The sequence below is a fragment of the Dendropsophus ebraccatus genome, chromosome 7, assembly GCF_027789765.1.
Source record: "Dendropsophus ebraccatus isolate aDenEbr1 chromosome 7, aDenEbr1.pat, whole genome shotgun sequence".
Taxonomy (NCBI): Eukaryota; Metazoa; Chordata; class Amphibia; order Anura; family Hylidae; genus Dendropsophus; species Dendropsophus ebraccatus.
In genome coordinates, this window is record NC_091460.1 from 69,754,185 (window position 1) to 69,780,013 (window position 25,829).

General features: G+C 42.3%; 1 protein-coding gene across 1 annotated transcript in view; it reads left to right on the forward strand.

The window, feature by feature from the left end:
* Nucleotides 1-25,829, forward strand: part of LOC138797497 (EF-hand calcium-binding domain-containing protein 6-like) — a 105,647-nt gene that overhangs the window by 61,499 nt on the left and 18,319 nt on the right. The window contains exons 14-17 of the mRNA XM_069977738.1: nucleotides 21,564-21,648; nucleotides 22,110-22,234; nucleotides 22,568-22,811; nucleotides 24,290-24,462. Coding sequence (XP_069833839.1) covers nucleotides 21,564-21,648; nucleotides 22,110-22,234; nucleotides 22,568-22,811; nucleotides 24,290-24,462 — 627 coding nt within the window. The remainder of the gene's footprint in view (nucleotides 1-21,563; nucleotides 21,649-22,109; nucleotides 22,235-22,567; nucleotides 22,812-24,289; nucleotides 24,463-25,829) is intronic.

Sequence of the window (25,829 nt, forward strand, 5' to 3'; positions counted from 1 at the left end):
ATATACACAATTTCTATACTTGGACCCTTCTGATTGATAGTGTATATCACATCCATCTTATCCTGAGAGACAAAAATACCTGGTGCAGGTGTATAGCATTATATCTTTAAAAAAGTGCTATATATAAACACAATTTCTATCCTTGGACCCTTCTGATTGATAGTGTGTATATCACATCCGTCTTATCCTGAGAGACAAAAATACCTGGTGCAGGTGTATAGCATTATATTTTTTTAAAAAAGTGCTATATATATAGACAATTTTTATACTTGGACCCTTCTGATTGATAGTGTGTATATCACATCCGTCTTATCCTGAGAGACAAAAATACCTGGTGCAGGTGTATAGCATTATACCTTAAAAAAAAGTGCTATATATATAGTCAATTTCTATACTTGGACCCTTCTGATTGATAGTGTGTATATCACATCCGTCTTATCCTGAGAGACAAAAATACCTGGTGCAGGTGTATGGCAGAATATCTTAAAAAAAGGGCTATATATATATATATATAGACAATTTCTATACTTGTCCTATATATTACAAGTCATATATATATATATATATATATATATATATATATATATACACAAGTCCTATATATTACAGAAAATACTGTAGCAATCAGAATTTGAATATAAAGTCATGGTTCAGCAGCAGCAGGAGACCTCACAAAGCGTTTCAGGCAGAGAGTTTGGCTCAAGGGGCAAAAGAGGAAGTAGCGCAGGTAGAGGTTCCAGTGGCAGGCCTGAGCTTCCTTTGTCACACCAGGGTTGTGTCCACACGTCTAATTCCACAGTCCTGAAGTGGCTGGCTCACACTTCGACGTCCACAAGGATGAGTAGAGAGACAGCCAGCCAGGTATCTGTGGGTACCTCGGACACGACCCTGACTTGGCACGGGCACGCAGCAATTCCCCCACGTCTTCCATCTGACATCCTCAGCAACATCCCACTAACTTTTGACTCGCCGCCTGCAAGGGAACTGTTGGCGTCTATGAGCAGCCAACTGCTTTTTGATGATGATGAGCACGTGGGGGAAGAGACAGGGGACAATCAAAAGCTGTGTTGGAGGCGATATCAGAGCAGGCCCATGTTAGGCCTGGCAGGAGAGCAGTAGGCAGTAAACGAGAGAGGGCTGGGCAGGAGCCTGATGAGGATGATAGCATCATTCTGGAACAGGATGATGCTACATCAGATGTTACATGGGATCCACGGCAGGATTTGGCTTATTCAACGGATTCGTCAACCGGGAATTCGTCCGCCAGCAGGCCCACCACAACTAAAAAGCAGACAGGCAGCAGTAGTCAACTAACAAGTCGGAAGCGTAGCTGGGACAAGCAGATGACCACTGGGGAAACCTCCTCCACTGCAGGTCCTAGTATCGGCAACGCCCGCCTATCTTCACAGCCTGTTGGTACTAGACTCTACTCCTCGCCTGTGTGGCAGTTTTTAAAAAGTGCCCGGAGGATACCTTTGTGGTCATCTGTCTCTTGTGCGACAGGCGCATTAAAAGAGGGAAGAGTTGCCATCCTGGCACCAGCGCTATGGCTGCCCATATGAAGCGCCACCACCTTTCCGCCTGGGAGAAACGGGGTGATAGTGAGTCACAGCAGGCCCAGGCAGAGCCACGGTCAACAGCAGCAGGAAGCAGCAGTAGTCAGGGGGGCCTTTCACAGAGTCAGACCTCCTCTGTGAAAGGTAGTGTGGCTTCACTCCCTTCTTCGGCTGGTGGCCCCTGTGTTGCTAGCAGTAGGCAGCATGTCATTATGGAGTCCCTATACTGGAGGCAGACATATGCACCCAGCAATCCCGCAGCAGTCAAGCTGAATGCCCACCTGGCCAAGTTGCTGGTGCTCCAGGCTCTGCCGTTTAAAGTTGTCAACTCGGGACGACACTTTTCCAACACAGCTATCCCGGCCATGTATAGCTATGTTCACGAAAAGGTTGCTGACTCGCTGAGCCATTCAGTGAGCAGACATGTACATTTACATGTACATTTACATTTACATGTACATGTACATTTTTGGAGCTGTAATTACAGGCAAGGGCAGTATATGTCCATTACTGCTCATTGGGTAAATGTAATATGGCTGGCGGAACCCCCAGCAACTTGGCCAGGGAAGGGCAATGACACCATCCAGTTGTCACAGCAGGGTTCCTGTGTCGCGGTCCTCCTCCACCTCCTCCAGTAGGTCCAAAACCTCCTCAACCGCCAGTGTTCCTCCCTTGTACCACTTGGGTGTAGCACGGAGGTGTCACGCTGTGCTGCATCTAGCCTGCCTGGGTAAAAGGAGACACACAGGGGAAGAGCTGCACCGCCTGCTCGAGACGGAAATCCTCTCGTGGCTGACTCCATGCCATCTTAAAGTTGGGACGGTGGTGAGTGACAATGGGAGCAACATTCTCTCCGCGCTGCGTCGAGGAGGTATGAGGCACGCCCCGTGTATGGCACATGTTTTAAACCTAATAGTTACACACTTTCTAAAGTCTTCATCCCATTTACAGACTGTGCTGTCAATGGCTCGAAAGCTGGGTAACCATTTCAGCCATTCAAGTCGCTCTCACCACATCCTCCTCGACCTGCAGTGGAGGAATGGTCTTCCCAACCATTGTCTCATTTGCGATGTAGCCACGTGGTGGAACTCCACCCTCCACATGCTGGACAGGCTCTATGAGCAGAGGAAGGCCTTGACTGATTTCCTCTTGATGCAGGCGGACACGGTGACTCTCCCCTGTGTAACCTGGAGCTCGGCCAGTGGCAGCTCATGCGTGACACCTGCCGCTTGCTATGACCCTTTGAGGAGGCCACCTTTCTGGTCATTGGGCAAGACACAGGACTGAGCGCCATCATACCCATGCTTCATGTACTGGAGCTGATGCTGATGCGACTCAGTGGCGAGGGGGAAGAGGTCTTGCCACTGTCACAGCCTGGGTCACTGGAGGAAGGCTTGGCGGAAGAGGAGGGAGAGGAAGTTGAGGAGGAAGAGGACCTGAACGCACAGGAACTCTCAGGGGAGACGGGTGGAGGAGAAGGAGATGAGCCTTCCTGCCAGACCAGAGGGGGGCCAGAGGAGGATATGCAGGGCTATGAGGAGGATGGAGGCAGTACCCATTGGCAGTATGCTGTGGAGACGGAGGCGGGGACTCCTTCCCACTCCCTGGTGGAAATGGCTAAGCGCATGTTGATATGTTTTCGGGCTGACCCACGCTTGCAAAGGAGTTCTGGCTGGCCACACTACTGGACCCACGGTATTGCAACAAGCTGTGTGAATTCATTCACCCTTCCCAGTGGGAGGAAAAAATGAATTATTATAGAGAGGAGCTGGGTGCACAGTTAGTGGCAGCCTTTGGAACACGGCGCTCTCATTCACGCCATTCTCACCAGGGCCACACCAGCAGCGCTGCCTCCTCCACATCCTCCTCTAGCAGCTTGGGTGGCATGAGCAGCAGCACCAGTCTGAGCTTGATGTCCATGATGCACGCTTTCATGCAGCCACGGGCAGGCTGATGACTGGCCACAACTCGCTGAATTTGCTTTGGACATACTCTCCTGTCTGGCCAGCAGTGTGTCATCCGAGCGAGTTTTCAGCGCAGCAGGTCATATTGTCAGTCCCAGGAGAACCAGATTGTCCTGTGATAGTGTGGAACGTCTGACTTTCATCAAAATGAATGCCACATGGATAGATAAGGACTTTGTGACACCTGCTCCTGATACCACAGAGTAGGATTTGGTCCTGTTGTCACCAAGATGTAGGACCTTTTCTGCATCTATTATGGCCTTTATGTGACCTTACTGGTCATTCCACCATTCCTGCTGCCCTGCTACCTCTCACCTGTCCATGGACCTCATTATTCTGCTTCTGCTGCTCATGTCACCCCATTACAACTGCTCCTCCTGCCCTGGCCTCCATCTTAGCTACTGCTGGGCCTTCACTGGCTTCCATATTTGCTACTGTTGGGCCTTCACTGGCCTCCAAATTGGCTACTGCTGGGCCTTCACTGGCCTCCATATTGGCTACTGCTGGGCCTTCACTGGCCTCCATCTTGACTACTGCTGTGTCTGCCCTTGCCTCCATGTTGGCTACTGCTGGGCCTTCACTGGCCTCCATGTTGACTACTGCTGTGCCTACCCTTGCCTCCATGTTGACTACTGCTGTGCCTGCCCTTGCCTCCATGTTGACTACTGCTGTGCCTGCCCTTGCCTCCATGTTGGCTACTGCTGTGCCTTAACTGGTATCCATGTTGACTACTGCTGTGCCTTCACTGGCCTCCATATTGGCTACTGCTGGGCATTAACTGGCATCCATGTTGACTACTGCTGTGCCTTCACTGGCCTCCATATTGGCTACTGCTGGGTCTTAACTGGCATCCATGTTGACTACTGCTGTGCCTGCTCTTGCCTCCATGTTGACTACTGCTGTGCCTGCCCTTGCCTCCATGTTGGCTACTGCTGTGCCTTAACTGGCATCTATGTTGACTACTGCTGTGCCTTCACTGGCCTCCATATTGGCTACTGCTGGGCCTTAACTGGCATCCATGTTGACTACTGCTGTGCCTGCCCTTGCCTCCATGTTGGCTACTGCTGCTCCTGTACTGGCCTCCATGTTGGCTACTGTTGCTTCTGCCTGGCCTCCATGTTGACTACTGTTGCTCCTGCCCTTGGCTCCATGTTGGCTACTGCTGGGCCTTAACTGGCATCCATGTTGACTACTGCTGTGCCTGCCCTTGCCTCCATGTTGGCTACTGCTGCTCCTGTTCTGGCCTCCAAGTTGGCTACTGCTGCTCCTGCCTGGCCTCCATGTTGGCTACTGTTGCTCCTGCCTGGCCTCCATGTTGACTACTGTTGCTCCTGCCCTTGGCTCCATGTTGTCTACTGCTGGGTCTTAACTGCCATCCATGTTGACTACTGCTGTGCCTGCCCTTGCCTCCATGTTGGCTACTGCTGGGCCTTAACTGGCATCCATGTTGACTACTGCTGGGCCTTAACTGGCATCTAGGGTGACTACTGGTGTGTCTGCCCTTGCCTCCATGTTGGCTACTGCTGGGCCTTAACTGGCATCCATGTTGACTACTGCTGGGCCTGCCCTTGCCTCCATGTTGACTACTGCTATGCCTGCCCTTGCCTCCATGTTGTCTACTGCTGGGCCTTAACTGGTATCTAGGTTGACTACTGGTGTGCCTGCCCTTGCCTCCATGTTGGCTACTGCTGGGCCTTAACTGGCATCTAGGTTGACTACTGGTGTGCTTTCTCTTTCCTCCATGTTGGCTACTGCTGGGCCTTAACTGGCATCTAGGTTAACCACTGGTGTGCCTGCCCTTGCCTCCATCTTGTCTACTGCTGGGCCTTAACTGGCATGCAGGTTGACTACTGGTGTGCCTGCCCTTGCCTCCCTGTGTGCTACTTCTGGACCTTAACTGGCATCTAGGTTGACTACTGGTGTGCCTGCCCTTGCCTTCTTGTTGGCTACTGCTGGGCCTTAACTGGCATCTAGGTTGACTACTGGTGTGCCTGCACTTGCCTCCTTGTTGGCTACTGCTTGGCCTTAATTTGCCTCCATGTTGACTACTGCTGGGACTTAACTGGCATCCATCTTGACTTCTGCTGCTCCTGCTTGGCCTCCATGTTGGCTACTGCTGCTCCTGCCTGGCCTCCATGTTGGTCACTGCTGATCCTGCCTGCCCTCCATGTTGACTACTGTTTCTCCTGCCTGGTCTCCATGTTGGCTACTGCTGATCCTGCCTGCCCTCCATGTTGACTACTGTTGCTCCTGCCTGCCCTCCATGCTGGCTACTGTTGCTCCTGCTTGGCCTCCATGTTGGCTATGGCTGCTCCTGCCTGGCCTCCATGTTGGTTACTGCTGATCCTGCCTGCCCTCCATGTTGACTACTGTTGCTCCTGCCTGGCCTCCATGTTGGCTACTGCTGATCCTGCCTGCCCTCCATGTTGACTACTGTTGCTCCTGCCTGCCCTCCATGTTGGCTACTGTTGTTCCTGCCTGGCCTCCATGTTGGCTACTGCTGATCCTGCCTGCCCTCCATATTGGCTACTGCTGCTCCTGCCTGGCCTCCATGTTGGCTACTGCTGCTCCTGCCTGGCCTCCATGTTGACTACTGCTGATCCTGCCTGGCCTCCATGTTGAGTACTGCTGTGCCTGCCCTTGCCTCCATGTTGGCTACTGCTGGGCCTTAACTGGCATCCATGTTGACTACTGCTGGGCCTTAACTGGCATCTAGGGTGACTACTGGTGTGTCTGCCCTTGCCTCCATGTTGGCTACTGCTGGGCCTTAACTGGCATCCATGTTGACTACTGCTGGGCCTGCCCTTGCCTCCATGTTGACTACTGCTATGCCTGCCCTTGCCTCCATGTTGTCTACTGCTGGGCCTTAACTGGTATCTAGGTTGACTACTGGTGTGCCTGCCCTTGCCTCCATGTTGGCTACTGCTGGGCCTTAACTGGCATCTAGGTTGACTACTGGTGTGCTTTCTCTTTCCTCCATGTTGGCTACTGCTGGGCCTTAACTGGCATCTAGGTTAACCACTGGTGTGCCTGCCCTTGCCTCCATATTGGCTACTGCTGGGCCTTAACTGGCATGCAGGTTGACTACTGGTGTGCCTGCCCTTGCCTCCATGTGTGCTACTTCTGGACCTTAACTGGCATCTAGGTTGACTACTGGTGTGCCTGCCCTTGCCTTCTTGTTGGCTACTGCTGGGCCTTAACTGGCATCTAGGTTGACTACTGGTGTGCCTGCACTTGCCTCCTTGTTGGCTACTGCTTGGCCTTAATTTGCCTCCATGTTGACTACTGCTGGGACTTAACTGGCATCCATCTTGACTTCTGCTGCTCCTGCTTGGCCTCCATGTTGGCTACTGCTGCTCCTGCCTGGCCTCCATGTTGGTCACTGCTGATCCTGCCTGCCCTCCATGTTGACTACTGTTTCTCCTGCCTGGTCTCCATGTTGGCTACTGCTGATCCTGCCTGCCCTCCATGTTGACTACTGTTGCTCCTGCCTGCCCTCCATGCTGGCTACTGTTGCTCCTGCTTGGCCTCCATGTTGGCTATGGCTGCTCCTGCCTGGCCTCCATGTTGGTTACTGCTGATCCTGCCTGCCCTCCATGTTGACTACTGTTGCTCCTGCCTGGCCTCCATGTTGGCTACTGCTGATCCTGCCTGCCCTCCATGTTGACTACTGTTGCTCCTGCCTGCCCTCCATGTTGGCTACTGTTATTCCTGCCTGGCCTGCATGTTGGCTACTGCTGATCCTGCCTGCCCTCCATATTGGCTACTGCTGCTCCTGCCTGGCCTCCATGTTGGCTACTGCTGCTCCTGCCTGGCCTCCATGTTGACTACTGCTGATCCTGCCTGGCCTCCATGTTGAGTACTGTTGCTCCCGCCTGGCCTCCATGTTGGCTACTGCTGATCCTGCCTGCCCTCCCTGTTGACTACTGTTGCTCCTGCCTGCCCTCCATGTTGGCTACTGTTGCTCCTGCCTGGCCTTCATGTTGGCTACTGCTGATCCTGCCTGGCCTCCATGTTGGCTACTGCTGATCCTGCCTGGCCTCCATGTTGGCTACTGCTGATCTTGTCTGGCCTCTATGTTGGCTACTGCTGCTCCTGCCTGGCCTCCATGTTGACTACTGCTGCTCCTGTACTGGCCTTAAATGACTATTGCTGGACCTCCACTGGCCTCCAATGACTACTGCTGCTCCTTCACTGCATTTGTGACCTTTTTCCTGCATAGACCCTGTAATGGTGAATTTCCTGCATAGACCCTGTAATGGTGAATATTGAAGTTAAAAAAAAAAAAAAAAGACTTTGAGATATTGAAAAGATAATGATGTTGCTGACATGTAGAGCCCTAAATTCAACCAAATAGAATACCCCCGTATCATGTAGATGCTTTAAACTATGAAATCTTTTGAAAAGTTCACTCATCTCTAGTGCAGAGCCTAAGGGCTCACCTGTTTTTCACCCTTTACCCAGCCTTTTCTGATAGGAACTACCTAGGTCCTCCGCTTACTGTACTCTTTGATGGTACCAGCTGATGGAGCTGGAAAAGGTTCCAGAAACTTGTACACTGTTTGCAGCACTGTGTGAAAAACAAACAGGCCCGGCTTTTCATTTTAGTGATTGGGGGGGGGGGGGGGTCTTTGTACCTGGACTCCCACTGATAAAATCTTCTGACATGTTGCTATGACATGTTAGAAGTTGTTAAAGTGATAGTTGCCTTTTAAGTACTTAGAATATGCACACAATCAAGGTGATCAGGACGGGCAAGGAAACAAGCTTGTTCAATAATGGCATTAACATGTCTGTATAACACTTTACTGCTAATGCTATTGCCTTTTGCTTAGGAGAAAGACTGCAAAATAGCCATTGTTAAAGAGTGTTTGGAGGAGGAAACCAAGGTTTAGTATTTAGAGACTGGGAGACATCAGATGAGCACCATATACTCTCACAAAAAAAGATCCAAGAAGGATGAGGAAAACACCAGAGTCTGGGGAACTAGGAGACTGCACAGTGAAAAGGTGGTGGGGAGCAAAGGAGCAGCACTGGTGAAAACTAGAGCCCCCTGACATTTATACCCATGATTGTTTTCCTTCTGCTCCCCTGATAAATCCATTTCAAAAGATAAAATAGCTTACCCTGTATCTCATAGTGAAACAGCACAAAAAGTCAAAGCAACGTTTCGACGACCTCCGTCGTCTTTTTCAAGCGTGACTATACCTCAAACAACAGATCCTCTTATACAGGTGTGTCAATTAGTGCTAAACAGTGATTGGTGCATTTAGCACTAATTGACACACCTGTATAAGAGGATCTGTTGTTTGAGGTATAGTCACGCTTGAAAAAGACGACGGAGGTCGTCGAAACGTTGCTTTGACTTTTTGTGCTGTTTCACTATGCAATAAACCACGTTTGTTTGCTAATTTGGAGTGCTGTGGGAATCTCTACGTATATTCAAGTGGAAGCCGTGGTCTCGGCCACCCGCTGGCACCCACCCCAAGTGATCTGGTAGTGCTGCTCCAAGATATAAGCTTTTTACCCTGTATCTCTTCACATCAGGGATCTCCTTGACTCCAAGAGGATAGGAGGAGAACTTCTGGAAAAGCTATTGAGGATAAGTAAGAGAAACCTCCATACCTCTCCTGAAATAAACTGAGGCGGCTATCTGCAATTCCTGTCTTTTTTGCTTTAAAAATTAGAGACGTTTTAGTGTCTAGTCAGATTCAAGAAAAATCCGGAAGAGGCACTTAGGGATATTGACCTATTACAAAGTACCATTGAATTCTTCTTTATGCCTACTGTATATCCAGGTAGGTGAAGGCTTGGGCACACCTGGATGACAGAAAAACTTGGAGGCATGACCCATTAGAGCATTTGCCTTCTTAGTTTCTGCAAAGTTTCAGCAAAAATTGTCCCTGGAGTAATATGTCAGAGACAGACTTGAGCAGCAGGAGCAATGAAGCTATAGTTGAGAGTAAATTGTAGCTTAGTAGATAGAGTTGTAGGGTCCAATAAACAAGGCATCTTGCTTATGGGCTGAGCCCAGGGGACTCCCAATAGTGAAGTCTAGATCTCTCTAAAGGTGTTAAAGGGTGAAGGCTTTAAGGGCCAATTCACACAGAGTAAAACTGGCGGAATTACACCAGCCTCCGTGTCATACAGGCAGTCTATGGGAGGGCTTGCGCGCCTCCTCTCTCTGCGCCTCTCCGCTCGGAGTATGACATGGAGGCTGGCGGAGTTCCGCAGCAATTCCACCAGTTTTACTCTGTGTGAACTGGCTCAAAGAGCCCCTGGCTCAAAGGTTCTGCCAAACAGAATGGCCAGCTCAAATTCTAACCTTAACATGCTGAAACCATGACAAACAAAGAAGCAAAGGCTTATAGACATGTGTTTCTTATGTACTGCTTCTATCTGTAGGCACAAGCATGTTCTTCAAGCTGTACCTCACTGTTAAAAGAAATGATCTGGGATCTGATGTTGGGAGACTGATGTATGAACGCCTAGCTGACTGCAGTGCCGAAGTATATGTTAGACACAGATTGTTGCTCTGTATTTATTGAAATTCCTACTTCAAGAGCTTGTTGGGTCTTTCTACCTTAATAGACTTCCCAAGCTGATGCTGAAGGTGTTTGGAAAAGGGTGCTAACTTTGGTACCAAGTGGACATATTCAAATTCTTCATAATCTAATGTCAGTTAATTTGGATGGAGATATGAGGTCATCAAAGATGCTGGCAGACATTCTCAGTCCCTTTAAGGAGGGAAAACTATGAAAACTTTATTCAAAAGCCAAAGTGCAGAACGGTATTGAATAATGGCCTATGGTTGAGGTGCTCGGGCATTAACATAGGAGAGAGAATGTGTCCTAACTCTTTAAAGACCCTTTATAGGGAAATTATGACTTTGTTTTGAGTTGGATGTCACTAGATATTGTTCCTCTAATAATTTGAGCTTCAGCAAAGACGGAGGCTACCTTTACTCTATATCAGGCATGTCCAAACTTTTTTCGGAGAGTGCCAAATTTGATGAAGTGAACATGTGCGAGGGCCGACCATTTTACCTGCTACATGCTATATGCTTTATAACACAGGCAGATAATAGCAAGCTGGATACCTGAGGGGCCGTAAAAGTTCGGAACGCGGGCCGCAAATGGCCCTCCGGCCGGACTTTGGACATGCCTGCTCTATATGTTCCAAGATATTAAAGTGTATGGTGAATTACTTAAAAAAATCTTTCCAGGATTTGGGGTTGCCATTGTAATTGAGGTGGCAAAGACAAATGTTGGCCTTACCTGCAGGATGGAGACTGGAGTGAAGGCAACAGGACTCAGGACAGTGCTCTAACTCAAACATGAACATGAGAAAATATTATTTTACTGAAGGAGTAGTGGATGCTCAGAACAAGTTCCAGCAGATGTGGTTGGTAAATCTAAAGCAATTGTATGTAAACATGTCAAGATAAGCGTGTATCTATGCCAAGATGAACATAAACAACATAATATAATGGTAGACTAAATGGACCATGTGGTCTTTTTCTACACAAAATCTTCTATGTTTTTATGCCCCTGTGGTCATGATAGTTTAGCAGACAGTTCCTCCAACTAGGATGTTTGGTAATTGCATTTGGTTGGAAACATTTTCCTGTCTAGTGCAAAAAAAAAAAAAAAAAAATAATCCTCTTTACATTTTTTTAATCCATAGGACAATACATGTATACAAATCTATTCATTATTTTTATTGATCATTCAGTGATCAAAACAGGGATGACAAGGTGCTCGGTTCTATGATTTTTAGTGACAACCAATGCATTTTTGCATTTTTTGACTAGTTGTGATTCTTTTATAATCTGGAGTAAGAAACAATCTCTGATGTGAACATAGTCTTATTTATATTGCATGTGTTAACATTGTCAACTTTGTCATCATTGTGTACTCTACAAATCCTGCCAATATGCTGGTACACTTGTTCTAACGCCCCTTTTTGTGTGGTATATTTGCTCTTTTTGTGATGGAGAATAGAAGTAAAATGTTGACTCAGGGGTTTTCGGGAATGATGGACGGCTGGTGTTTGAATAGTAACTGCATGTGGAACTAAAAAATAAAGGAAAGAAAATACACAGTGCCATTTAATGGTCCAAGTATATGTAAAAACAAAGGTATATGCCTCTCTTATTCCAAACTGTTCGTATGTTAGTCAGATATTGAGACATGCTTTGTTAAGCAATTAAATCATCTTCTGCCAGACCTCCATAAGAAACCTTTGTGTGGTCCAGCTCTCAGATAGGCATCAGTCTCTAAGGTTGACAGGCATACTTTTTTTTTCAAACAACACAAAATGTGTGTGGGAACTTGCAGGAAGCAAATCCAGTCTTAGGTCTAGATTTTTGTTCCTTCTATACATAGAGGAGAAAAGTGACGTTATAGATGCTACTGAAGTTAGTCCTACTCAAGCTTGGAAAGGACAAAAGAACAGTGTTGTTTGTGGGATGCATCCCCGACTTATATATTCTTCCCATGTCAGTATAATCACTACTGGGAGGTAGCTCGATTAAGGATTACCATATCATTAATAGTATCCATGACTTTTGTTCAAAGGCTACTTGTGTAATGTTGCCTTGTGGATGAAGCACTTTAATCCTCTCAGCCGCAGCTGTAGAAAGGGGTCTTCCTTAGCTCCCCACACTGACTTTCCCTGTCCCCTTGGATCAGTTCTAAAAAACAGACAGAAACGACCGTCAGCTGAAAGACAGAGAAAAAAGAAACAATCATTCTACATTTCCACATTCATCTCCCGGCTTCAATCCCTGCCAATGTTTTCCATTCTTCCTCTTTTTTTCTAATAACCAGATCACCACTCGGATGGTGGTCAGATTAGGCAAAGAACAATGCCATTTAAAATGTTAACTTTGCATCTTATTTTATTCACCTTGCATGAAAAGAAAGGCACCATTTTGCTGCTGTTTCAATGCAGTATCCATAGCCTGGGTTTGCATCTCTGTAGATACTGCACGAGATACTGTATCTTTTTGCCTCCTTTCAGAGGGAATCTGTTAGTAGCATCACATTTTCTTCCAAGGAGGGTTATAAGCAATTACAAAGAACATCTCTCAGTCCAAAAGACCAAGATTGTTGGTGAATTGTATGTACAGTTCATTTAAAGGGAATGTATAGAGTAGATTTTTTTACTGATTAGATCCAGATGCTGCTTAAACATGTTTTTTAATCTGTTGCTAATTTTTGATGGCATTCTTAGTGCATTATTATGGGGGCTGCCATACTGACTGAGCTGTTTTAGCAGCATTGAGCAATATGCTTTACAGAAAGCCTCATGAACATAGAAGCAATAATCACTTTAAATGAGGAATGTGTAATGCTTAAGTTGCCCTGCAATGGTGCTACAAGGAAACTGAGCACTTCCCATTAGTTTCTCTCATATCAGAAATTATAAAATGGAGCCTATAAGCTAGATAACTTGTGATCATCTTATCTTTATCAGACCACTCTAAGACATTAGGATAGACATAAGGATTTTCCTTTTGACTTACATCATTCCATATGTTGGTACAATTTGCTATTCCAGTGATTGTTTGTGTCAGCAGTTCCTATTAGCTAAGGTGTAGGTGACTGCCTTTGGCTATGTTCACACAATGTCAAAAATTGAGAAAAGGCATCCGATTTTGATATTTAAAAAAACGTAAGTTTTCGTGATTTATGGCAATGCATTGAAGTCAATGGGAAGACGGACGTCCAGTGCGCACAATGCATTGAATAACGGACGTTTTTACCGTGGATGTCAAAATAATGAGCATAATCATTATTTTCGGACGTCTTTTGCAAACAGCGGACGTTTTTTATTAGTTCACACACAGTTTTTCTTTTGTCAATATTCTTTCTCCGTTTTTACCATTAAATTCAATGGACTTTTCAATTAGGACACACCCAAAGGGCAATAAGTAATCCCAAACTAGAATAATGTACAAACAGCCGTCATTGCACTAAGGGGAGGCCAGACGGCTAAATGATGTCCGTTATTTTAGACTCAAAATGATGGACGTTATTTTAAACTGAGCTAAAAAAAGTTGTGTGAACATAGCCTTTCAGAGCAGTTTTTTTTATTCTTTATTACAGCATGTGCACAAAGCCAAGGCAAAATCCTTGAGCAGCACAGGAGGCTTATCCTGAGGCTTCCATTAATTTAAATGGGAGAATCAGAGCAGGATGGTGCAGAAAGAAGAGACATATTGACTCAGTTGTAGAATTTGTCTTTAAAAAAAAAAAAAAAAAGTATGTAGTTTTTGACACAGAAATTTGTGCAGTTTCTGCATTAAATGTCAGATGGTTAATAGCATATGAAAATGTCCTTATATGTACCTGTTGTTAACGCGTACCTTTTGTTTCAAGCAAATGTTTAAGATAAGCTTTCCAGAATGTATAAATGAAGAGTGGCACTACGTCTAGCCATTATTTTTCTTGTATACGGAATTTTTTCATGGATTTCTGCTCTGCAAATTGTCTTTTAGATGTCCTTTTCTCTGCACTTTGTTTGCGTTTCATCTCCCTCCTCCCCTTCCATAGACTTCCAATCTGATCCCTGAGCTAGCTACAAGTCGTATCCAGTAACAAAAGTAATTTCTAATTTTCAGAGTGGATGACAGTCTAGCATGGGTAGAGGGAAGATGCCTGATGACAGGAGAAGGGAGAATTTTTGTTGAATAAGATATATTACAAAGTTTTGTGTATTTGCTTGTAGTTGTTGATTTATGCAAAGTGAATTTTCTGCCTGAGAAGTTTACAGAATAGTGAATGCAGCATTTGGCTATAAGAGTTGCTCCGCTTAGAACCTGTACTACATAAAGTACTCACAAAATTACTTAGTAGCTTTATGTTCAGGTATATCCATATGTGAACGTTATTACATCAACATGACTCATGAACCATACAAAGTACATAAGCAATTGTGCCCTTCTTAAGTTTAAAAGTTTTAACAATTTACCTCAATACTTGATAGTTTGAACATTGTTAGTAGGAGAAATGAAGATATTATCAACCATTGCTGAATTGTGAAGCCCAGGAGAGAATTCTTTGAGAAAACATCTAAGTATCAGTTTCAGGCTCATCCTGTGTCCTGTTGAGTTCTTGTGTTGCTTGTCCCGCAGGGTCACATTGTACATGGAAGCCCCACTGAGACGCTGCCTAAGGTCAGCATCAGAGTGCTCATTCTCTGTATGCTCACTGCAAGAGTCATTGTCCTTGGACAAAGCTGTCTTGTGGCAGCCCAGCCAAACAGTAAAACTGTCCTCATAGTAGATATGTTGTTTTTATGAAACATCTATGTTCTACATGAATGACTGGTGATTTCTGTTGTATAACATCTTTATTAAGGCCCAGTGGCCGGTGGATCTTAAATGCAGATGTGCACTGCTCCAGCTCACTGTGCTACTCTTACTCGTATGTCGTATCACTCGTATCACTTGTAACATGATAATACAAAATTTGACTTTCCATGAGGTTTGTAAGTGACTGAATCTCTGACCATTCTTTGTGTTTGCCATCACTGTTGTGTTTTGGTCACATGTTGTTGCACCTGGTTTGTGACAATGATTTCATTGGGGACGCCATGGCATCCATTGCTGCTTTGTGGTGTTGCTTATATGTGACCCTAGCCAAATATCAATTGTCAGGATTAATTTTATGGACATACTCCAGCATTGGCTACTCATGATGATCAAAGTTCACATGACCATTCAGGTCAGGTGGTTCATTAAAGTTGGCAGTGCCTAGGTGATATTTAACAATATTGTACTCAATAATACAATCCACTTGCAATCAGGAATGTAGCAAAAGATGCCAGATGAGGCTAGTCCAGCTCATTTGAGTGCTATTAGCCTACTTATTCTACAGGCATTAGAGATGAGCGAACCGGATTCGGGTTCGAGTCGATCCGAACCCGAATGATCGGCATTTGATTAGCAGGGGCTGCTGAACTTTGATAAAACTCTAAGGTTGTCTGGAAAACATGGATACAGCCAATGACTATATCAATGTTTTCTACATAGCCTTAGGGCTTTATCCAACTTCAGCCACCGCTAATCAAATGCAAAAAGTTCGGGTTCGGATCGACTCGAGCATGCTCTAGGTTCGATCATCTCTAACAGTTATCAAGAGAACCAGGATACACATGGGGCTCTATTATAGACTGCTATGAACATAAGCCTCAATTCTGATTCACATGGCAACAACACAAACATTTCCCAGAGAATTATGGAATTGTAATTTATTTAGTTTTCAAATTTCCACATTTGGGGGCCTAAATAGGTTTAAAGGGGTTTTATAGCTTCACAACAGAATTGCACATAGGGGGACAATAAAAGTTACTACTATCGCCATAAAAAAATTCCTATCCTTTAAAATATAGGATTGGCAAGTGCAAAGCAAATAGTCATAAAATGTCAGTATAACTAGACAATTCACCACCAATACGTCAGCCGGGTAGAACAGTAGTGGAAGGCAAAGTAGATCAATCATGTTCCTAAGAGACACATATGGTGTTGTTTGGGTTCCTTAGCTACCTCCATAGGTGAACATTAGTTACTGTATGTCCCAGACCATCATGAGAGCTTCTTACAGTTGTAATTCTTCTCTTGAGATTATTTGACAGGGTGAATTTAGCAATTTAACCCCTCTGAAGCATATGTCAGCCCTTATGTGACATGCACCTTTTGCAAGCTACAAAATGTTGCCACATATGAACGAATGATCATTTATGTGGATCAATCTCTTCTTTAGAAAATTTCTTACATTCACTTTTCATCTCCCCATTATTACCCTTTTCATGCCAATGTGTTGCCCAAAAAGAAAAACATTTCCTACGAAGCTGCTGGTTTATATTTTAGTTGGCAATATTTTTCACAGTCTGCTTTTATTGAGTAGTGAAAATGTAATGTCGTATTATGGCATTATAAAGTTAGTGAGGACCTGCTTAAGAATAGAACTAATGTTGTGAAAATGGTAAAATGGTACACTACTGTCATGTAACCTGTGAGAAAAGGTAACAGGTCATGAAAAAGTTGCATTCAGTACCATGGACAGGTCTAAACAAGTGGCTATTGGTGACTCAGCATCTTGAACACAGCTAAAGCTTTGGCCGTCCAGGCATGATGGGATTGTAATACAGCTGGAGGGCCTGAGTTTAACACCCAGTGGGGTAAAGACTCCTTTATTTTCAGTTTATTCAAAGTGACTTTATTTGGAAAGCTATGAGCATCTAGATCACATGAAAGGGTCTTTCACTAGTTTTACTCTAACTAACTAAAATTTCAGTCAGTCAGTGTGTTCCTAATTCTAAATCACAGCTTATACTTACCTGCATTTGAACTGCATATGTAGAAGACAAAAGATAAGTAAGAACCCCATTAGAAAGGAGGATATCTACCCTGTGTAATGAGACCGGAGTTCAGATAACAAACTTAAATACTCATTTATCGGCTAATCAGATATCACCCTGAGTAAGGCTATGTTACCATTTTGAGTCCAAAATGACATCCGTTATTTTGACGATTGGTCTTCCATCAGTGCAATAAAAGCTGTTGGCACATTATTCTAGTTTAGGTGGACTAATTGGCCTTTTGGTGTGTCTTTAATTGAAAATTCTATTGAATTTAATAGTAAAAACTGAAAAAAGGACAGTGAAAAAAAAAAAACAATGTGTGAACAACAACAAAAAAAGTCTGAAAATAATTAACATGATCATTACTTAAAAAATAATTGACATGATCATTATTCTGACATTCGCGCGGATAAAGTCCTTCTTTTTATACTTAGGCTACATTCACGCAACTTAAAAAATTGAGAAAAGGCGCCAGATTTTGATATTTAAAAAAAGTCAGTTTTTCCCGCGATTTAACTGACTACAATGGCAATGCATTGAAGTCAATGGGAAGACGGACGTCCAATGCACAATGTATTGAATAAAAGATGTTTTTGCCGCAGACGTCAAAATAATGAACATGATCATTATTTTTGGACGTCTTTTGCAAACAGCGGACGTTTTTTATTAGTTGTTCACACACAGTTTTTCTTTTATCACCGTTCTTTCTCAGTTTTTATTATTAAACTCAATGGACTTTTCAATTAAGCCACACCCAGAGTCCAATTAGTTACCCAAACTAGAATACTGTACAAACACCAGTCATTGCACTAAGGGGAGGCAAGGCTTCTAAATGACATCCGTTATTTTAGACTCAAAATGACGGACGTTATTTTAAACGGAGCTGAAAAAAACGTTGTGTGAACATAGCCATTATGTGCATTGGACATCCGACACAAACAAAAGGTTTTTGTTAATAATCTTGTGAATTGAATAGAACAAATTATGTAAATTTGTGATAACAAAAAGTAGATTTGGTAAAACATGGTTTAATTGTGCAACATAACAGGTAGCAATATTTATGGACCCTTTACTCTACTGATGACTTTATGTAAATATTTTAATTTATAATTTTCATGTTACTTTTCCACTGTGTTTCCATCACTTTCTGAGGTTTTTTAGGTGAACCAGACACCCCAACTCTGCTGAGTAGGGGCCATCTGATTAACCGTTTGATCTCCCATTGACTGTCCCATTGACTTTGAGGTTCCTTACTCAAGCACTAAAAAATGCAAATCGAGTAATGAACACTCAAGAATTTTAGTGCTCGCTCAACACTAGTGATAATACATAATATATACATAGGTGTCTTAGTGGTAAGCTGCATAAAGGATTAGCACAACTCCATTGGGCAGGCGAACATCCAAACTTGACTATCAAGAACTAGCTAGGAGTTTTCTGTTCTGATGATTCCCCTGCCATGGGAATGGGAGGAATTTGGCATGAGTGTCCATATGTGTCATGTGAATGGTCAACGTAAGTTCTTGCTGGTGTAATGATGCAGATGTTTGGAATATTATGTAATATTCTCAGTAATGTCTGTGACAAAGGATCATGGCTGATTATTGCTCATATCCAGAGAAGGAAATCAAAAACTAATAAGATAGCAATCTTGGCAGTAAATGGCCAAGACTCAGTGGCCACTTTTCTATACGTTAAGTCACATAGGGATTATTCTTGTATTGACATAAGCATTCATTTGCTAATTTGCTGGACACTGAACAGCTAATACCCTAATGGCCTCTCTGCCCAACCGTCTTGACTAAGTCCCCAATCCTTTACAATTATTTACAATACTTTTTTTTAACTTCCCTATGCTTCATAAATGCCAATGTTTTGATCGCCTTAAGGAAAAGAATGAGTTAAATGGACCAACATTTTAGCCCTGGCTCTAAAACCGCCTCTTTTCAGCGTCCTCTCAGCACCTGCAGGATATTTGCACATACATAAATAAATTAACAATGAATAAATAATTTTAATCCTGCCACCTTTAAGATTTGATCCTTTGGCACTGGCTGTGTGTTTGTCAATTCCTAAGTCTTTTTGATACAGTCTTCAGATACTTGGTGTCTGTCAGGCAAATTTTGGGTATTGTTTTCGCTTGATTAGTTCTGTATGACCCAGGGTTGCCCTGAAAATCCACATCACTCATCAGAACTTGGAAAGGCCTTCTTGCCTTTTAAAGGGATGCAAAGTGCCTGCCATTCCTCCGGACAAAAGCCTGGGAGGTTTGCAGCATTTGGCCTTGTCAAGGCGTCTGTATTGCTCAGTGAAGCGAAGATAAAGCTCATTAGGGTACACCCCAACTTCTACTGCTCGGCTGTACAGTACTATTGCTATTGATGGGCAAGGAAGAATGACTCTACTGTATGTGGTATAGCCAGGCCAAGAACCAGTCTTAATGTCACACACAATTGACAGAACCATAAAACCTACCTATATAGAGTATATTATTTATATATATATATTTCTAGAACATATCTTTCCTACCACATTACAACAAAATATGGGTCGAGGAAACCCTTAGATTCTCTCCTTTTTATTGTTTGCTGCTTTTTATTTGTTTTACCTGTTGTAAAGCTCTACATGATATTTAAACAATATATAAATTATTTGTTATTATTACTAAAGCACCAAGTAATTTCAAGAATAAATACAAAACATCAAGATCAATGATTCATTGCAGTTGACTTTTATAATTTACTGTGAAAATATTCCACAAACAAAATTTCTGTTGTGTCTCACCTATCTGGTAATAAACTTTTTCAAGTGTACATGTCTTTATAACTTTCAAAATCTACATCAGCAGTAGTTGTGATATAAAATAAGTCTGCAATATACATTCATTTTTTTATTTTTTTGTTATCATGGAAAACATGGCACTTCCTGTTTTCTGACAACAGGAAAGAGTCAGAAAACAGGAAGTCCTGTGTTTCCCCGGTCATCTGAGCGCTCACAGAGAAGGCAGTCATGTGATTGATGGACACATTGAGCCGTGACTCTCTGTACTTGCCGAAATTCTTGTGTTTAGTCTGTTTTTTTCGACCAGCACAAGTCAGGAAATCTGCCATCAGGAGACTGGACCTGGAGTTCTGGTAAGTTCAGCTTTGTTTTACAGCATGATAACAACAACAAAAATAATGAATGTATATTGCAAACTTGTTTTATTTCACATCTACTGTTGATTTAGAGTTTGAAAGTTATAACGACAGTGACACTTTAAAGAAAACCTGTCATCATCAAAATTTTATCTATCAGCACAATGTCAGGAATTGCTGAGCAGAAATTATCTATCTATCTATCTATCTATCTATCTATCTATCTATCTATCTATTCAATGGATATCTATCTATCTATCTATCTATCTATCTATCTATCTATCTATTTATCTATCTATGTGGGAAAAGACTCAGTGTAATTTGTAACTTATTGATTTAAATCCCTGATCCTTCTATTCTTAGTGGACATTGTAACTCAATGGCTATGTTCACACAACGTCAAAAAAAAAATAGAAAAGGCGTCCTCTCTTTCTATTTAAAAAGACATTCACTATTTCCGCAATTTAATTGATGTATGGATGATGGACATCCAATGCACACAATGTATAAAATAACGGACGTCAAGATGATGATCATGTCAATTATTTTCGGGCGTCTTTTGCAAACACGGACTTTATTTTTTTGTCGTTCACACACAGTTTTTCTTTTATCACTGTCCTTCTCCATTTTAACTATTAAATTCAATGTACTTTTCAATTAAAGACACAACCAAAGGGCGATTAATAATCCCAAACTAGAATAATGTACCAACAGCAGTCATTACACTGAGGGGCGGCCAGACAGCTAAATGAGCTGAAAAAACATTGTGTGAACATAGCCAATGATAGGATCACCCTTTGAACTCCAAAGCATGAAAAGATATAAGATTTCAATCAATAAATGACTAGTTTAAAATTAATCACAAAGATAGGCTGTATATTAATCTGCTACAATTACATTGTGCCGATACCAGATGAAATAGCATTTTCATAGTGACAAGTTCCTTTTTGAACAACTGTGCCCCTTCTATTTATCTAGCAAATAGGGAAACAGAAAAAACACAGGGCTGAGCACCTCATAGGGTGACACTGTATATTCAAAAGCACCATGGCAATGAAGTTGCACACAGGTTTAAGCTCACCTGATGTGGTTGTGAGAAGCCGCAACCACTATAACAGCATGTAAATAGTATAATGTACACTTGGCGGCTGCAGGAGACTCTCAGCTGCAGAACCCTCAGGTATGCGTAGTCATATGAAGAATCCAAATGAAAAAGGGAGATATGTCCCCGCGCAGACCATAAGTATAGAAGCAAATTTTATTGGTGTATATCCACAGGTCCTGTGGATATACACCAATAAAATTTGCTTCTATACTTATGGTCTGCGCGGGACATATCTCCCTTTTTCATTTGGATTCTTCTATTTACAGTATTTAGCATGTGTTCACTAATAGTAGTTGGCAAATTTATGGTATGTTTGGCAATATCTGGGTTTTTTTCTACTTATCGAGTAAATAAGTTTTATTGTTTGTAGTTTATATTGCTATGCTGTTATCACCATTTTATATTACAAATCATATATTTTTTTTAATAGACGAGGAGTTCCAAGTCTTTTTGACCAACGATCAATTGGAAGCTCAGCATTTGAGGGGGGTGATCCTGAAAGGACACCAGAACAGGTAAGTAATACTCATGTTTTTTAAGGAACCAGGACATTCACTGCATATGATAATATGATGTAATTTGGCCATGGTAGGAAATTGATAAAAAAAAAAAAATTAAAGTTCTCAGTAGTTGATACCTTGTAATGTCTAGATAGGATCTAACAAATTGCAAGTGCATCAATGGCAGCTACAGTGCCTCCAATGGGAGTGCCAGCCAGAAGTTTCCCAGGACAGGGTCCAGCTTTTCCCAGCACCCGGAAGGAGGGGCACTTAAATGGCAGCTGGCTGATGAGCGAATAGCATCGATAACAAAGCGCTTTGCTTCATTATTACTGTAAATTCTCTCATCTCTAGTTACTATAAAGTGCGCCTGCCAAACAGTATTTTTATATAAAAATTGCTCCAGCTTCTTTATTTCCAACATGGCTACGAACACTAACAGCGTGAGTTTTATATATTGTTATGTTATTTTTAAGTTGTTTAAGATTATCAAAAGCCTCATCCACAAGAACTATCTCGCAGTGGAGAAGGAATTTGAAGATTTGGATGAAATGAATTCAAGACGACTAAGTCAGGAGACTATGTACTTTCTTTTAAAGCGGTATGTGTGATCCATAATGTGATAGGTTAGTGTACTCAGTGCACTTCACAAGAGATTCATAGTTATCGTACTTTATTAATACCACACTGTGTTAGGATTTTGTTGGTTCCTCAAATCTTATATAGCTAATAAGTTTCAAATTGGAGGGGATCACATGTTTGAAGGGTCATGTATGTTCTGGGGAGTGTCTGTACACCTCTGTATAATGCTGGTACAATACAATACAATACAAGTGTTTGGACTGTCCTACTTTAAAATATAATATACTTTCCATTTCACATAACTTTTACATACATATATATTAATTCAAATATATATTTTTTTCTTTTTAAGACTTGATATCCAGCCTGCAGTCACCCGAGGAGAAATCAGAAGGCTTTGGAGCACATTTCTAACTAACCAGGACAAGACTCTTGACTACCTGGAGTTTGTGAGACATTTTGGATACTCCCCCAAATCAGCATGTTATCCAAATGCAAAGATCAGCCCCCCAAAGAAAGGAGATGGAGATTTTTTGATCCGGTCGAAAAAGCTAAACTGTGACTCTGACATACTGATAGATAATGTCCGTGCAAAGGTAAAAAAAAAATATTAACCCTTATTATCATTAATGATTGAGGACAAGTCTAAAACTAGAATAGAGCATGTGTAAAAGCACAGGCAGCTGTTGTATAGACTAGTATTTGAGGGACCCCAACTCCTTGATATATTATACAGTTATTATTCACTTTTTTAATTGATATTATACATGAATAGACATAATAACAAAATAAAATAACCAACAAATCATAGCATCACACAAATAACCAACAAATCATAGCACCACACAAACGACCAACAAACCATAGCATCTGTGCAGAGGTACAATGGTATTGGGCTAAAGTGGACTGCAGTAGCAGCCACCAGACTTAAACATGACTCCTCAGCTCTCCCCCTACTTGTTCAGCAATATCATACATAAAGGTCTTAGGCAGCAGTCACATGAGATTCTCGCCATTAAATAAACCCACCCATAACAGTGCACAGAGCTCACACGTCCCAATGTCCGTTTTGCTGTTAAGGCTTCCTCAGGAACTCAGTAAAACTTACGTCGGGACATGTGAGATCTGTGGACTATTATGGGCGAGTTTATTTACTGGAGAGAATCTCATGTGACTGCTGCCTAAGAGCTTTATGTACAGTATGAAATTGCTAAACCAGTAGGGGGAGAGCTGAGCAGTCTGGTGGCTGCTACTGCACTCCACTTTAGAGTTTAGCCTGATACCATTATATCTGTGCACAGATGCTTGATGAATAATGTCAATAAAATAGTTCTATTTTTAAGAAATTATGCTCATAGTGCCCTTTTTGTATTCATATATCATAGTGTTTTTTTCCTTTTTTGTTTAGGTATTAATGACAGTAGAGGTATATATATTCTGAGTGTGCAACAGAGAGGGGAAGCAATGGATAATGTGAAATAGGGCACTGAGATGCCTCGGAAGGAATGAATAAAACACAGGAGACATACCGAAGGCTAAAATAATCCCTATCTTTTCATTTTTTAAATGTTGGTGGCCCCATTTCAGCTATAGCAATGAGCCCCTGTGTAAAATAGGTATTTAAAGAATACTTCTATCACCTTGCAGAGCCTCTACTGTTGGTCAATTCTTCAGTTTCATCTTACTGAAAATCTTAGGTTCTATAGAACTCAAACTCTGTCAAACCTTCTGCATTTGATTCCTGATGCCTTCCCGGATCATCTCTATTACTGAATAAGTGTTCCCCAATCTGGGGCTCTCCACCTGTTGCAGGGTGCGATGGGAGTTGTACTTTTGCAACAGCTGGGAGGCTAAGAAGGATAAGAAACATTGCTCTATGATTATATATGGTTCGGTTTCCCATGTTTTTTTATTGCTTTCATTATCTTCAACAAATTCTAAGAAAACTACCAAACCAAAAATACAGATCGCCAAAACCCTGGCCAATGTAGTGGTCTAACATTATAATTATTACTGCTCTAAACTACTTCTAAAATGGAATATTTTACATGTTTAATTTCTACACATATTGTAGGTGGAGTATTTGTGGGATGACCTCCACAGAGAATTTGAAGACCTTGATCCTTATGGCACAGGCTTCGTGAGCAAAGAGGAATTTAAAGATCTGTTATCTGAACTTTGCATACATCTCAATGACTATGAGCGAGAAATGTTATCAAAGAAGTTTGAAACCAGTCGTGATGGCCGGTGAGCTCCCTCAGATTTACGTGTTATTGTTTTAAAGGTTTATTACCATTTTAACCATTATCTTACAGTTTATATATACAAATCTGCACAACAAACTGAATAATTTAAAGTGAATGGTAAAATTGCTCTAATTAACTATACTATGAATCGGGTCTTCTGGTTTATTTTAGAAAAAGTTATGCAACTCACCTTAAGGCTATGTTCACACACCGTCAAAATGGTGTTTTTATTGGACAGCCGTCATTTCACAACAAATAACGGTGGTTATGATACAAATAACGTCTGTTATAAAATAAAACCACCTGTCATTTTGAGGGTGTGTGTGAACATACCCTGAGGCTGATAGAACTGTGAAGAAGTAATCAAATTTTACTCCATTCACTTTGCTGAATCTTCTTACTAATTCTGACTGCTCAATCCTTTGCTAGTTATATTGCTAAAAACAGATCCTGAGATACTGATCCTGATTTACAGCCGTTTTTATATTCCAAATCTATAAACTAGCTTGTCATTCCCCACCTTTTTCATGAGCTGCATTAAATCCATATTCTGTGTTGTACTGCATTAAGATTTTTTGCTACATCTTCTGCTACTTCATGTATTTCTTCTTAAAGGGGTATTCCAGCAAAAAACTTTTTCTTTCAAATCAAGTGATTTCAGAAATGTTATTTACTTCAATTGAAAAATATCCAGTCTTCCAGTACTTATCAGCTGCTGTATGGCCTTAGGAAGTGGTGTATTCTTTTCAGTCTGACATGATGCTCTCTGCTGCCCCCCTTTGTTTGTGACAGGAACTGTCCAGAGCAGTGCAGGTTTACTATGGGGATTTTCTGCTGCTCTGTACAGATCCTGTCTCGGACAGAGCTGTCAGCAGAGAGCACTGTGTCAGAATGAAAAGAAAACAACATTTCCTGTAGGACATACAGCAGGTGATAAGTACTGGAAGAACGAAGGTTTTTAAATAGAAGTAAATCACAAATCTATATAACTTTCCGGAAATAGTTGATTTGAAAGAAAAATATTTTTGCTGGATAACATGATCCATGTCCTTAAATATAGTTCTAAGCTGATGTCACTTTTAAAATTACATTCTTGAGAGATGGATAACATTTCCTAGAAGTTTAAAAGTAATAGACAGTACAGGATGTGTTCACATTATGCTTGAAAAAACTACATTTGGCATTAAAAGGGAAAGATCCCAATTATGTGGCAAATAGATCTCCAATGTATGATAATTTTTTTGTTATACATGTGATCTTTTGATATACATATTGATGCAACCTTACCTACTGCTACCTTAGGTATGCAACCTGTGAGTTCTGAATACTGTGATATAGGATGTATGAGTCACAGTCACAAACAAATGC